At 37.4% G+C, this 16,324-nt stretch overlaps 1 protein-coding gene across 1 annotated transcript in view; it reads left to right on the top strand.

The window, feature by feature from the left end:
* Positions 1 to 8,926, top strand: part of LOC117294050 — a 101,148-nt gene extending 92,222 nt beyond the window's left edge. Inside the window, exons 11-15 of the mRNA XM_033776561.1 lie at positions 2,272 to 2,394; positions 2,829 to 3,005; positions 4,698 to 4,884; positions 5,796 to 6,037; positions 6,669 to 8,926. Of these exons, the coding sequence (XP_033632452.1) occupies positions 2,272 to 2,394; positions 2,829 to 3,005; positions 4,698 to 4,884; positions 5,796 to 6,037; positions 6,669 to 7,036 (1,097 nt within the window). The 3' untranslated portion in view covers positions 7,037 to 8,926. The remainder of the gene's footprint in view (positions 1 to 2,271; positions 2,395 to 2,828; positions 3,006 to 4,697; positions 4,885 to 5,795; positions 6,038 to 6,668) is intronic.
* Positions 8,927 to 16,324: the final 7,398 nt, after the last annotated feature.

Below are 16,324 nucleotides of genomic sequence, written 5' to 3'. Positions count from 1 at the left end.
CAATAAAGCAGATACCTGGATAACATTAATAATGTAGAATTCTAGACTATTCAATGTAGAGCTTCCAGTTGGTTTGAATGCAAACTGTCGAAAACATGTGCTGTAGTCATCACCATGGGACCGAGATACAAACAAAATTACAAATGTGTTCGTTCCGTTTGTTTTTCTAGTTATTGTGACTGCCAGTTTGTTTTGCAGTTATTGTGACTGCCACTATTACACGTTATTTGGGGCGTTGTTTCAGTTCGGTTACATTTTGCGTTGACCAAGGAAACACTTGAGTTCAAATGCTCTTGTACTACGATCAGTGACGTACCGTGTGCACTTTCCACCATGAGAAGTTTTGCTTTTGCAAGATGTGCGCGGCTTTTAAAGAGTCTACATTGTAAACATTTATTCTTACGGTCGTTTGATCGGAACAGTAACCAAAACAAGTTGATTTTCTGTAAGGTCCGAAGTGATGTTTAAATGTCGAGAAATCGTACAGATTGAAGGATTTCCGTTGAAACTGCACAGGGAGGGGGAATGTCACCATGCATGTTTGAATGTGTTTTGTTGTAAATTTGAGCGGTGTTAATTCCCTGGGAACAGACTTCAAATTTCACCCTGTATATCCTGAGATGCACCGAAATGAGAACCATAGAATGTGGTTAGAATGTTCAGAACACATTACACATAAGACACGAGTGTGTCTGTTCAATAACCATTCTAAGCTTGTGAGGGTTTTGCAACGAATCGTCATGAAACATCTGTCCAACGATGTAGACTACACGGCCACGGATTAAACTCAATGATTTGTGTCTTACTTTATATTTCGAGATATTCCTCGTAGGACACGAACCTGTTACTTATGAAGTGGGCATGCAGAATATGGGACAACTTTATTTGAAATAATGGATAATCCTTTTCTCTCTGGATATCCTTTGAATGTCAGCTTGGTCCATTTTTGAGATCAATGTTGTAGGGTAAAAATGGGTGAATGTTTGTTTGAAGGGCTGAGCAGGCGTCACGTGGTGATTGAAACATAATTCTTGCTGTTAAGGACCATTTCTACCTGTCGTCGTGGGAAGGATGACATACTTCTGGCTTCATGTTTGTCAGAATTAAGTTTAACATGAGTGGAAGGTTGTGGGGCAATGTTGGAAAAAGAATGTTGTCAGAAACACATTCTATGTTACCGATCTCACCCTTCAAGATGGGTCAACTGGTTCAAGTGACCTAACACGTATCAGATGGGAAGAAAACTCCTATCAGCCATGCTCTGAAGAAAGTCTGCACTGAACCGTTTCAATCTTTGACATTTAAAAGTCTGGTAAAAATCTCTCTCTGGAGGTAATTCACAGTTAAGCCTTGCACCTTAATGCCATGACTAATGTTGCCTGTTTTACATAAAGAGGAAGGAAGAATGCCTTGAGAGAGACGGGAGGGTGGATTGAAAGAACCACCAATAATGTCAACTGATCTCATTTCCTGCAGAGGTTTCCTTAAGATGTTTCCTGGGATCAAACACCAAGGACTTGAAGACAACCTGACACCTTCGCATTAAAGGTTCCAATTGGACCTCCTTGGTCATGGGGTGTCGATCAGGGTCGAGGTTGAAGTCCGTCTGACTTTGCAATATCAATGAAGTCAACTTAGTAAACGGGAAAGGTCATGCAACCTTTTTGCAGGTGTGCTTATGTTGGGAGGAGAATGTGTGTTTGGAAACAAAATGTAAAGGCCTATATTGAAATGTGAGACATGAACGAGTACATTATTAAGGCAATCATTACAATTTGTGAAATGTGCCCCCCCCCCCCACCCCATCCCCTCTGCAAGATCTTTGCCGGGTTCAGCTACAACTTCATGTTTTGCACTTATTTTCGTCAGCTTAATAACTGCACCGGAATTGTTAACTTGTTTTTAGGGTTTGGTGCAGCGATAACTTAATGTGTTGACATTAATAATTTAATGTGTAGAAAAAGTTCTATGTAAAATCGTAGTCTGGTTTTAATTGTGACATTCTGTAAGTTTAGGATGGGCAAATCCTGGTTCTTGCTTGCATTTTTGGTGAGAGAAGGACATACTTTTCTTAGTCAAGTTAATTTTCACGCAAAAAACTACAACAACTATTAACACCAATGTTCGCATGTGGTTTTGTAGCTAGCTGTCTTGTATACTGACACACAATAAACACTATACCCTATTTGAGGATAAATCAATGTGTTTCCCATGTTTTTATTTTTCATATTTTTTACTAATGGTGAATATTGTTGCTTTTATTTGTTACAGGCGCCCTCAACGTGATTGAAGGAGCAGAGGTCACGATGCGTTTTACTACGGTCGACATGGCTGATAAAGATGCATTGACTCATGCACCAGAGCTTATTGCTGCAGTACCTAATGGAAGAGGAGGTAAGCAATGACAACATACACGGATACAGATTAAATGCGCTTTGGATTCACTCTCGAACACAACCAATGGGAGAAGGGAGATACATTTCGAAACACATGCGATTGGGGACCTCCTTTTGCCACTATTTTCAAGTTGCCTGTGCCTCCTGTCAACAGCTTCTTTTTGTTTTTGTTAACACCGGCCCCCTGTCTTAAGATTCGAAGTGTGTGTGTGACGTCAGATGTTCAGTCCAACCTTCACCCAACTGGAGATTCTTTTACCCCATGTAGGTTTATGTTTTGATTGTGGCCGCTGGGTGGCGCTAGATTTACCAGATAAAAACATTTCCCCTCCAAATAAATGGGTTCACGCCTAGAATTGCAGAATTGCAAGATTGACTACTGTTACGTATATATTATTGTTTGCTAATGCTGTTTTTTTTCTCGGTTTGAAGGTTTTGATATGGAAGGTCTAGAAGTGTACGCTATGGCCGAGGCATCATTTTATGAAACAGACTCGTATGATCCTATTGAGGTGATGTTACCAGTAGTTATTGAGATGCCACTACCAGAGGAAGTACAAACACATCATGGCGACCAGCTTGAGGCATGGTACTTCAACACCGACAGGGGTAATTCAGATTGAAATCAAGAAACACAGTTAAAAATTATCACCAAAAATTAACCATAATCATTTGACCAATTTCAAATATCAAATTTAAATAGTTCGCTTTTCTGTTAAAATATTGTGCATGGTTTTGTTTGGTAAGCTTATTTTGATTTCAGATAATATTTCTGTAATTAAGAATTGACCATCATGCTAAAGCCTCAATAGAGTTACATTAATTGAACTTGAAGCACCCGAAGAATTCAAAAGACCTCCGACCATAATGTCTTTACCAATAGTTCAATGTATGAACGTTATTGGATTAGTGGCTGAAAATGGATAACGACTACACATCTAAAAGCACAGGATACAACATCCCAACATGTGCAGTTCCCAATGAAGTTACCAATTCGGTCTCGACCAACAAAAATGTACAGACCACGACCAAGTGTTTTTTAAAGTACAGTTGAGGCTTACAATTGACTTGTTCTAGTCCCCTGTGGATAACGAGAGGCTATTTAGAAAAGCTTCCTCGTAGGACACGTGACTGTGTATTCCTTTATCGATATTGACTGACCGTGCTTGGCCAAGTTTAATCTGATCGGGAACCGACGGTCACATCCAAAGCTACCAACCCTCACAGGGGACTTTCAAGCTATTTATAAATCGGTCACTAATCCATCACCATTGAATTATGTCTATAAATAGCATTTAAATGACTCAAAAACTGAGATTTTATTTTTGAGATCTCGTTTCGCAAAAAAGATTTCGCCGCCAACAATACAAATTGCCCAGTCTGTCATTGAACCATCTGAATTTGCCCGTAACCTCGGTGTTATTATGGATTAATCATTGTGCATGAGTAGACATTGTGATAATGTTTGCAAAGGAGCTCTCATGGCTATTAGGAAAATATCACAAATTCGCCGCTACCTGGATGAAGCAACTACTCTTCGTCTTGTTCATGCCTTCGTCACTACTAGACTTGATTCCTGCAAATCACTTCTGTATGGACTCCCCGATAAAGATCTTGCTAAAATTCAACGTGTACAGAACACTGCTGCTCGCCTCGTTTCTTGTCTGCCTCGTTCTCACCATATTACACCTGTACTAATGCAATTGCATTGGCTCCCAGTTAAGTTTCGAACAGTTTACACAATTCTTCTGTTAACTTTCAAGGCTCAAACATGTCAATCTCCTGCTTATTTATCTGAACTTGTTCATCATTATTCCCCTACTCGGACTTTACGATCATCTCAACAGTCACTGCTTTCTGCTACTAGAGCTTCTTCCATTTTTTATGGCCACAGATCTTTTTCTTACGCCGCACCGTTTCTTTGGAATAGTCTTCCTGTGCATATTCGCCAAGCTAATACTTTACAATGTTTTAAGTCCTTGTTGAAAACTCATTTGTTTAAAGCTTCTTTTTTGTAATTTGCCTATTTGTATCTTGTATCTTTCTCTAATTGTTTATTTTATTGTTTCTTTAATGCGCTTAGAGGCTTTTGCATTAGGCGCTTTACAAATGTCTTATTATTATTATTATTATTATTATTATTATTATTATTATTATTTCGTTGGTGCTACAATCTGATAACTGGTTACCTTCAACTAGCTTTGACAATCTGCTGCCAGGCACTATAATGACTCAATCTCAACATTTCATAAAATCTGACAGTATTTCCTGTATTTTTCTTATCTTTGTATTTCCTTGAAGGTGTGTGGATGAAAGCAGGACAGGGTGTTGTCGAATATTACCGTGGTGGTGTATTGATCTGGAGGTATAGGGCCAGTCATTTCACATGGTGGGCAGTTGGACGGACCTTCCATCAGACTAATTGTGTACAGGTGTATGCTTGTTCTGACTCGTCGTGTAACAACCCCATACCCAACGTGCCCGTCAGGTACGGTACGCTCTTATTTTTAATAGATAGGCATATAATGTACTTTCATCAGGATTGTAACACAACTCAAGACTTGCGAAATAAATTACAGTTTGTGTTTGCTACTTCTTTAGCTTTAATAGTCACATCATAACTAAATGTTTAAAATGTTTCAGAACAGCATAATGCGAGCTCATCATTTGAAGCGATTGCCACAAAACACGATGTAAAGCTTCTATTCGAGATGCCCAGAAGTCATCATTCTGGGAAAACGGAGATAACACACTATGTCAGATAATGGGTCACGATACACTGTTTTGCTTAGCATTCTGCTTACACGTCTTGTTGCTTTTTGGGTTCACTGCATGCTGACCCTATAGCCTAGTCACACCAATGAATCCAAGTTGCGCTTTGCAATGAGATATGAACAAGGCTGACCAAGGCTACGTTTAATGTCCCTATCTCAGGCACACCGGGGAGATGCGAATATAATAAGTTTAAAGGCGTCAGTTCAAGTAAAAAAAAAACAATAATAATAATAATAATAATAACTAGTATACAAACATATTCTTAATTTGCATAATGGATTGACATCGTCCATTACTGTCGAGTTGATAGTAGTTACGTTTTGTATCAAACTTGGCGTATAGGTTTTTCCCGCCATATGCCTACCTTTAAATCACATCTTTTAATATGAAGGATTAAAGGATTCCCAAAACAGCTCAATGCGTAAAAGTAAATTGATTTGCTTTGTTTAATTGATTGTTAGATTTGTTATGCAATTGATACTGAGGGTATAATCAACTTTGAAGACGATAAGTTTGGTTGGGTAAGAACCTCTCTTATAATACCCAATACCACTAGCCTGCTAAAACTCGTACTTTCCCTTGGTTTTCACTAGTGCTATACTTGTGCCCATATCTCTCTTATAGGCTAACTGGAGTGGACTTTTTCTACTCTGCCTCAAAAGTAACGAACGAGCATGGCCAGACCTGCTTCCATTTCAAGAAACAAGGACAAGTCAAGATCTTCTCACCGTGTATTGAGCGAATCAAGTTCTCCCAGGGTAGAGGGAAGCCTTCGATGTGTCCTGCTCATATGAATAGTGAGATTATTCAAACAAAGGCCAGCAATACGATTGATTCATGTGCTTCGGTTCGACTGGTGGCAAAACGTAAGTCTATAAGTTATAAACTGTTTCAAATGATCATGAAACGGGGTTAAGGCCCCTTTTCATTACGTATTGTGCACATGTTTGTGATTGTGAGTGAGAACTCAGTTTCCAAGTGCATTCATTTGGGAGTTTTTAGTTTATTACTCTATCAAGAAACTGGTATATTTCGTTATACCAAAACATAAACCAACAATTAACAAAAATGATTACCATTTAACAAATTAATTCTTGAAAACAGCAAGACTTCAAACCAATTTAAAGGTACTAAAATGAAGACTATAAACCTGTTACATCCCGAGTTAACTATTATTAGGCAAGTTGGCTGCCATTTTCGTGGCTACCATTTTGAAGTTGGAACAACAAGAAAGGATCTTTGTAGTTTGTTTGGTTTTGGTTTTGAATATCTTTCTCTGGAGACTCCGCAGTCTTAATAAGACATCGAATTGATGACACCGAATAAAAGAGGGGGGATGGCATACGTCTTCTTTGTTTCCCTTAAATGATGCGAAACGGCGGTCTTTTTGAAACTTTCCAGGAACATACACCGATTTTATAAATAAAACGAAACTTCAATTGGATCGATAAAGCTCTATACATTATTTGATGTGTTTCTATGTTTACGTTGGTCAAGGTGGGGCCACGAGTACCTGTGAAGATCCAGGGACCTTAGATCAAGGCATCGTGGTTGGAAGTGACTTCACGTATGGAAGTCATGTCACCTTCTTCTGTGGTCCATCCACCTACATGCTAGGCGCACCACAGAGGGCGTGTCTCGACTGTGGTGAGTGGGGAGGTTCAAATCCAACTTGTGAACTTATGGACAATGCTGTACCATTACCAGAGGAGAATGTTGGATTCCCATCGCAGAAACCCTTCTCAAATGCCCAGGCAGCTACAACCACGGAGTCAGCTACAAAGACATTTAAACCATTTAATGATCAACCCAAGAAAAGGAAAAAAAGAAGGAGGAGGCCTAAGTTTAAGAGACCTGGCCAATAGGTGTTGGTCACTTTCTTTTTCTTTTGTCTTTTTCTTTTTTTGTGTTTGTGAATTGTACAATTAAGAATTTAAAGTTGCAAAGACGCAAAGCTCGAGGCAATGTGAATCAACCCCACGTTGCAAGTGACGACAAGGGAGGTGGGAGCGAGGGATCGAGACGTGTGGTCAAAGCTTACTTACTATGCATTTGAACATTTTGACTGAGCTAAACATTTTTGGTGGAACAACCGTGCGCCTGTAACTTCTCTTAAAAGTCTGGTGAAGGAGCTAAACATTTTTGGTGGAACAACCATGCGCCTGTAACTTCTCTTAAAAGTCTGGTGAAGGAGCTAAACATTTTTGGTGGCCTGTAACTTCTCTTGATAGTCTGGTGATTTGATTCTACAACATGGTTGAGGATCCTATTCAAGCAAAACTTGCGCTTATTCCAACTCTTTCTTTAACTTTATGAATAGAACAACACCACATGTTTTATGCCAATAGGGTCCAACGAGTTTCAAGTGATGAAACTTTATTGTCGTGATTGGAAAAAAATAATTAAAAAAGCATTAAACCTGTAAATGTTTTTAATTAAAGAACGTTTTATCGCACAATTGTGCTTGTAGATAATTATGGCGTGGCGTGGCGGATCCCGAATTCCCAACAAGTCGGTTCAACAAGTGGATAGCTTAAACTTATTGAACCAATTTGAAGTCTCTTTCTGGTTTAACACTTTCATCGTGATAATGCTTTTTATTGTCATTACATCAATTATCAATTGTAATTAAATAATTGGTCCAGTCAGTCATACGATCTCTTTTGCTCTTCTTAAATTATAAATTTTGTATATCGTAGGATGATTCAACAATTATTCTATGTCAGGAATAATAGAAAAAAACTGGTTTTTTCCCCCGTGGTTATTTACTATTTATTTATCGGATCCATGCCTGTAATTGTAACAGGTGCTCGATGTGTTCGTTTTAATATCGTGTTATGTGGGCGTTTTAATGAGTATTTTGCCTTCAGTTCGTTTAAAACCATAGGTTTAATACCACAAAGTGTTTACCATACTTTAATTGAAGTCGAATTTAGCAAGGGATGATTAAAGTGTGCATATTGGTCAAAAACAAGACCATTAATTGGTTTGTTGATTTATGGTGCATTATTTAAATTATAATAAACATATCTTTTAAAAACAGCCAGTTCCCTGTTTTATTTGTTTTGAGCTTAACTGTTATGTGTTTGGTAAACAGATAACAGTTTCTTTATTTTCCTTTTTAAAGATCTAGTATCATACTCAAGTCCCTTGCCTCGATTGAAGACCCTTAAGTTCCGGTTCAGAATTAGACCATGTTGGGTCTGACCCACTTCTTGATCACCTTGACCCGGAATTTCTCAAATTGCCACATAAATTGATCCAACCCTCACATAGTCCAAGTTAAACTTATTTTCCTCTCTACTATTTTCCGGGTCATACTGATCCATACTTGCGTCAATCCCCAGCCTTGTAATTGACAATCCGGGTTAATTCTGAACCGGGAGCCTTTAGAGTAAAGGGACATTTCATGTAGCTGCAATTGAATATCAAAGGGTGGCATTGAATTCAGGTGAATTACCTGAATATTGTTTGTTATGAATTCAAGTTTAGAATATAAATAAGCCATTTGGCTCCTTACAATTTTACTTTATGGTTATTTATTTTTCTTACAGTTCTGCCATGGCTCTTGCGCCTAATATTTATTTGAACATTCTTCCATCATGTTTAGTTGGTGCTGTTAATTTCATTGCTTTTGTACCGATTCCAACTGGAAGTACGCCCTCTTTTGTGCAACATTTTTGTTCGCTGACTGATTCATGTATTAGTGCATAATGTCAATATGTACCAGGAATGATTAAATATTACACTGCTAACTGACTGTTGACCGTTCCTGATTCATTGTACAAGATGTGGAATTGGTCTGATAGGTTGTATGAACGTCTTATCCTGCTTGACCAGGTTTATATACCTTGCCAGATCTTATATTGGAGAGTGTGTTGACTAGTATTCTTATTTAGTATTGGATTCAACTTTGTGTAACAATAATTTGTATGCAAAACCCCTTGGGATCATATGAATATCTTGCCATTTGTACAAAATGCAGTAATTTGTTCGCCAAGCCCCCTTTAAGTCACTTTTATTTAGCTTGATGTTAAAGTTCAGATTGTGTTTTCATCATTGGACAGGATGCGGTTACCGGAAACTAACCGGCAGATTAGAAAGCATAAACAACAACTGTAGCTCTGTATGCAAATTATTCACACCTCAGCTGTGATTGGTCAACAGTAGTGTCAAAAGAGTCACGAACACCAATCACAAGTCAGTTTGTTTAAGAAGGGGGTCACTGACACGATGTAACCCAATGACAGATGAAACATTGAACCTTTAGGAAAGGGCGGGTAGTCCTGACTTAATATTGACAGTGTACCAACCTCTTGTCGACCTCAGTCATACAGTATTTCAGACTGGATAAATACAGAAACACATTAGAAGTTCCGTGATATGCCTTTTTGGCACTGTTTTCATAACTATGTTGGCAGCAAGACTGTGCGTTTTGAGATCAGGTATCTTATCTAAAGAGGTCGGTTTGTCATTGGAAATAAAGAATAATTTATTGGGAATAGGGGTAAAAACATAGCAAAACACAAAGAGTGCCATTTTTAGATAATGTGTTATCGACTGGTCCAAGTAAAATTGCTGTTCTTACTATTATTATTATTCTTTTTAATCGTTAAGTGCAAGTTCGTCTATTGTGTTTACTCGGTTGGTGTCGAGAAGACTGTTCGATATTATGGTTGCCCAGGTGTAAACGCGTTTCAAAGATACGGTTCAAGTACCCGAACACGTGTATATACAGTCGTCTCAAGTTTCCAAGCAACGAGGTATATCATAACAAGGACGGTGCCCTCTCTAACAAACTAAAATAATATCCCAGTCAAATGGGTTTTGCATAATATCTCTGTCGATTGGATGTGGATTAAAGTTGATAGTTCATGCACATTTAGGCTGCGGTTTCGTCTACGCTGTATTGTGCACTTTAGTCAAAGGATGGTTTATTTTTAGTGTTACATTAAATTCCTAGCAAATGGAACAACAACAACGACAACAACAACAACAACCGTTGAATACGTACATAAGTAAATGTTTATTATATTACCTCAGATGACGATTTAAGCATTATGTAAACGTATTACAGTTTTGTAATCATAGGAAAGTATAGTGCATTTTGTTGAAATGACAGTCTCACGTGGGGGCTTGACTTTTAAGAATTGTTTTGAACCATTTATTTTTTGTCTTGCATCAGATCTCGGTTTTATTTTACTTATTTGTTTGTTTGAAAAACAAAATACTGTAAAATGTGTAAATATCCTAAAGGAATATATATATATGTTTATTGTTTAGTGATATTTCACTATTAATGTTATTGTTGTTATTGTTTATATCTTCAAGCAAACTTGAATCCTTGTTCCTGATTGGGTGATCCGTAGCAACATCAATGTGAAACAAGTCTATTAAAGCCAGTGGACACTATTGGTAATTGTCAAAGACTAGCCTTCACAGTTGGTGTATCTCAACATATGCATACAATAACAAACCTGTGAAAATTTGAGCTCAATCGGACATCGAACTTGCGAGATAATAATGAAAGAAAAAAACACCCTTGTCACGCGAAGTTGTGTGCGTGTAGATGGTTGATTTCGAGACCTCAAGTTCTAAACCTGAGGTCTCGAAATCAAATTCGTGGAAAATTACTTCTCTCTCGAAAACTACGGCACTTCAGAGGGAGCCGTTTCTCACAATGTTTCATACCATCAACCTCTCCCCATTACTCGTCACCAAGAAAGGTTTTATGCTAATAAATATTTTGAGTAATTACCAATAGTGTCCACTGCCTTTAAACTGCCCCCTATTTCGTGAAGTTTGCTTGAGGATAAACGTTATCACAACTGGTTATAATTCAGCGTGTTTCTGCATCCCATATCAAACTCCGCCTTTGGTTAAATATGGGACGCAGAAGTGCTGTTTTTTTTTTGTCTTACTCCTTGAGCGTCAGTATGATAATATTTTGAGGCTCGCTCATCTTCTCGCTAACATGATCAAGAGGGGAAATCTGAATGCCTCTACCAATAGTGTGTCCATGTGTCTCGTTGATGGTGTTAGTACACTTTTGTTATTATAGGTCCGCATGAGGTATGTGCCTAACAATAGACAAACAGCCATCTGTATTATTTTTGAATGAATTTAATGTTATCAGGATAATCCCAAAATTAATACTATTATTAATAATATGATGTTAATATCGGCCTTACGTGTCCTGACTGCCTTTAACAATATCAAAACATGATCAAGTTGTTTTAAGTCAGATGATGAAGAATAAAATGTATTACTTCTTCTACAAAAGAGTAATTGGGCTGGTTTGTTGTTAGAGAGTAGAGTAGAATTTCGGCATTTAAATCAAATGTTGGCCTAAATATGGAAAGAATCGCAAGGGGTAAGTCAAGCAGTTCTATCAAACTTGGGCTTAAATTGTCAACAAATCACAAGGGGGTAAGTCCAGCAGTTTTGTCAAAATATGGGTCAAGAATGGAAAAAATCGCAAGGGTAAGACTGGTAGTTTTATCAAAAACGGGGGGGGGGAATTGTGTTACAACCAACCCATTGGGGTTGTTGTTGCAACGAGGAAGAATAAAACACTGCAGAAATAAATTTGCGCTCAAGCCAATCAAGATTATATTTACAAAATATTACAATTTATTTACAACACAACTCTTCTGCAATCTGAATTCTTTTCAGTGGCCACACCTCAAAAAACAATCAATTCAACTTCAAAAATTCACTCATTCCAAACCTCAAATTGAGTCAACCCGACTCTTAAACTTGTGAGTTACAGTTACTGGCTTCAAGTAACCTTAACTCGCCAGTAAGTTTATTCAAGTTTCTACGCCTTGCATCACCTCGATCTCAAATTCCAACTTCTCAATAATTTCAACAATATATCACCGGTACTTTGCAACTTCTCAATAATTCAACCATATATCACAGTACTTGGCAACTTCTCTACAATCCAACAATTACTGTCTACTCTAAGGGTTCACACCACTCCTTAGGCTCGTTAATTCTCCTGAGTCTACAATATCATAGTTCCTCAATGGTCGTGAGAAGTGCACTGTTCATTGGATGTTCATCTGTGCATTCTGTGTTTCCAGCTCTAGAAAACCCTGCCATCGGTTAAGTTCCAACTCCACTCTAGTGATGAAAATGTTGGCGTGACGGTCCCATGTGATTTATCATGTCATCAGGGGCGTCCGATCAGTTACTCCCGGACATTAAAAGTCGGGTGGATAAGGGCCATGATTTGCTGATCTCAATCCATTTCTGTTCCTCACCAGAACTTAACGTCTGTGCTGTAGCATCGCAAGCAGAACTGTACATGCAAAGCCCCAACTTCCCACACATCACCCCACTCACTTGGAACTGGTACTCTACACTACAATTCACTTTCTCCCCTTCATATACACAACTACAACTACCTTCACTCAAGCATACCAGTGAAATTCTCAAGACATTCCTGAGAGCCAACGCCCCAAGGAAACAAAGGACCGACCCTAACAATAGCCTTTGTGCTTGCATTGCAAGTACTACTGCTGCACAGTAGCACTTGTCCACCTGTCCAAACTTTACAACTATTTACAACAAAGTAGCGGTAGCGCTGCACAGTAGCTAGTGGCGCTTGCCCCAGCAATTACCCAGAAGCAGCTTGCATTAGCACTATATACAACAGCAAATCATGGCCCTTTATACTTTAGTGTACCACAAAAATATACAAAATGACTAATTCCAACAGCTTCCATTAGTCAACCTGTGACAAATTGACAAGGGTGGGTCAAGCAGTTTTATCAAATTTGGGCCACAAAATAAAAAAATGCAAGGGGTAGGTCAAGCAGTTTTATTAAAATAAAATCAAAAATCACAAGGGGTAAGCTAGCTGTTTTCAAATATGGGTAAAAAATTGAACAAATCGCAAGGGGTAAGTCCAGAAGTTTTACCAAATTTTGCCCTTAAGTTGAAAAATTAACAAGGGGTAAGTCCAACAGTTCTATCAAATATGGGTTTGAATTGAAAAAAATCACAAGGGGTAAGTCAAGCAGTTTTATCAAAATTGGGCCTAAAATTGAAAACATCATACGGGGTTAAGTCCAGACGTTTTTTTAATTATGGGTTAAAATTTGAAAATATCATACGGGGTTAAGTCAAGACGTTTTTTTAATTATGGGTTAAAATTTGAAAATATCGTAAGGGCTTAAGACAAGCAGTTTTATCAAATTTGGGCAAACAATTGAAAAATGCAAGGGTTTACTCCAGCAATTATATACAAAAAGGGCAAAAAATTGGAAAAATCACAAAAGGTAAGTCAAGTAGTTTTATCAAATTTGGGCCTAAAATTGAAAAAAATCACAAGGTTTAAGTCCAGCAGTTTTGTCAAATATGGGTAAAAAGTGCGGAAAAAATCGCAAGGGGTGTAAGTCCAGCATTTTTATCAAATTTGGGCCTCTAATTGACAAAATTGCAAGAGTTTAGTCTAGAAGTTTCAACAAATTTGGCCCTTAAGTTGAAAAAAATCACTAAGGGCACCTAGCATAGCATTTTTATAAAATGTGGGCCTAAAATTGATAACTCGTAAGGGGTTATTATTAGTCCAACAGTTTTATCAAAAATGGGTGAACAAATCAAAGGGGTATAGGAGTCCAGCAGTTCAATTAAATTTGGGCCAAAAGTTGAAATAATGCAAGGGGTGTGTCAAGCATTTTTATCAAATTTTGACCTAAAATTGAAAAAAATCACAAGTGGTATGACCAGCAGTTTAATCAAATTTGGGCCTAAAACTGAAAAAAATCGGTTGGGGTAAGTCCGGCAGTTCTAACAGCAGTTTTAACTAATCATTCCATTATCATGCGAACGGGCTGACGCTCGACCAAGCATCTTTGTCAGTCTTTACCAAGGTCTGCAATCTTGATAAATGACACATGTTTTTGAAAGGATTTTCACTCCTCTTTTTTTTGTAGTTATCATTTGAAACTTGGTGAAATGACAGTGTGGCAAGTTACATAAAACCGGTAGTCACACGACAGGATTAAAATAACAAATTGAAAACCATTAATTCATATACCTTTGAGATATTAACCCCGGCCTACAGTTTTTGGTCAATATTTACCGATAATTCGCTAATGGACTTAATTATGACATACGTCAGTCAACCCCTCAGCTAAAAGCTTCTGCAAAAACTTTTTTTTTTTTTTTAAGTTCATAGCTTACTTACATTAAGAAATGCTGATTAAGACTTCGTCAGAGAAGAGGGGGTCACTATTTAGATATAGGACAATAGGACATGGCGGTCGTTTATTATTATTATTATTATTTGTTTGTTTTACTACAGGACTGAACTGCCTGGCAATCTCAGTTCCGAGGCCTTTGCCCTGCAATAGTAAAGGTCGTGGGTTCGAATCTCTTCAGAGTAAAGTGCCTGTTTGTTCCCCACAAAACCCGGAAACATACTGGTTGTAAAATGATTTCACTCATTGGGGTAGGGGTAAACAATAAATAACACCCACGCTCGTTTTGGAACACCTTAACTAGTAGTTAGGTTATAAAGATATCACTTTGTATCCCTAGTAGTTAGGTTATAAAGATATCACTTTGTATCCCTAGTAGTAAGGTTATAAAGATATCACTTTGTATCCCTAGTAGTTAGGTTATAAAGATATCACTTTGTATCCCTAGTAGTTAGGTTATAAAGATATCACTTTGTATCCCTAGTAGTTAGGTTATAAAGATATCACTTTGTATCCCTAGTACTTAGGTTATAAAGATATCACTTTGTATCCCTAGTAGTTAGGTTATAAAGATATCACTTTGTATCCCTAGTAGTTAGGTTATAAAGATATCACTTTGTATCCCTAGTAGTTAGGTTATAAAGATATCACTTTGTATCCCTAGTAGTTAGGTTATAAAGATATCACTTTGTATCCCTAGTACTTAGGTTATAAAGATATCACTTTGTATCCCTAGTAGTTAGGTTATAAAGATATCACTTTGTATCCCTAGTAGTTAGGTTATAAAGATATCACTTTGTATCCCTAGTAGTTAGGTTATAAAGATATCACTTTGTATCCCTAGTAGTTAGGTTATAAAGATATCACTTTGTATCCCTAGTAGTTAGGTTATAAAGATATCACTTTGTATCCCTAGTAGTTAGGTTATAAAGATATCACTTTGTATCCCTAGTAGTTAGGTTATAAAGATATCACTTTGTATCCCTAGTAGTTAGGTTATAAAGATATCACTTTGTATCCCTAGTAGTAAGGTTATAAAGATATCACTTTGTATCCCTAGTAGTAAGGTTATAAAGATATCACTTTGTATCCCTAGTAGTAAGTTATAAAGATATCACTCTGTATCCCTAGTAGTAAGTTATAAAGATATCACTTTGTATCCCTAGTAGTAAGGTTATAAAGATATCACTTTGTATCCCTAGTAGTTAGGTTATAAAGATATCACTTTGTATCCCTAGTAGTAAGTTATAAAGATATCACTCTGTATCCCTAGTAGTAAGTTATAAAGATATCACTTTGTATCCCTAGTAGTAAGGTTATAAAGATATCACTTTGTATCCCTAGTAGTTTGGATATAAAGATATCACTTTGTACCCCTCCAAATTGAAAAAAAAATAACATTTATGCAAGGTTGCAGTTATTTTTTTATTTCGATAAGATTTCGATATTTTCCCTTGATGTTTTCGAGACTACAGTTTGACAACGGATTGCTATCCTGTCAATACTGCACCATTGGTGAACAATAAACGGCTTAATTTTTGAATAACGCACGCTATACTTTCCTCGCACATTAAAAGTCTTACAAACGGAAATGGTTTATGGATGTAATCAACCGAGGGTCGGGTCTGTTATAGACCCATGTTGTACTTTTAAAATGTGGAATGCATACAATTTGACATGCGGGCTAAGATATGCGTTTGTTTCAATAAAAAAATCAAAATGCAAAACAAAAAGTCAAGCCCATTGGATAAGATATGCCTGGGATGTTTGTACGAAGCACTTACTGTAAAAACAGGATTATAATGGATTCGATCTTCTATAAAACAAATGCGTCACCTTTACCGAACACACTTCAATTAGCAATAATTCAGAGATCGAACAAACACGACCAATGTCGCACTGCGAAACGGCATCAGCTTCCTTGATAACAATCCTTCTTTA

Source organism: Asterias rubens, chromosome 8 (assembly GCF_902459465.1).
Source record: "Asterias rubens chromosome 8, eAstRub1.3, whole genome shotgun sequence".
NCBI lineage: Eukaryota > Metazoa > Echinodermata > Asteroidea > Forcipulatida > Asteriidae > Asterias > Asterias rubens.
Note: the sequence above shows the minus strand (reverse complement) of the source record. Positions and strands in the feature narration are given on the sequence as shown.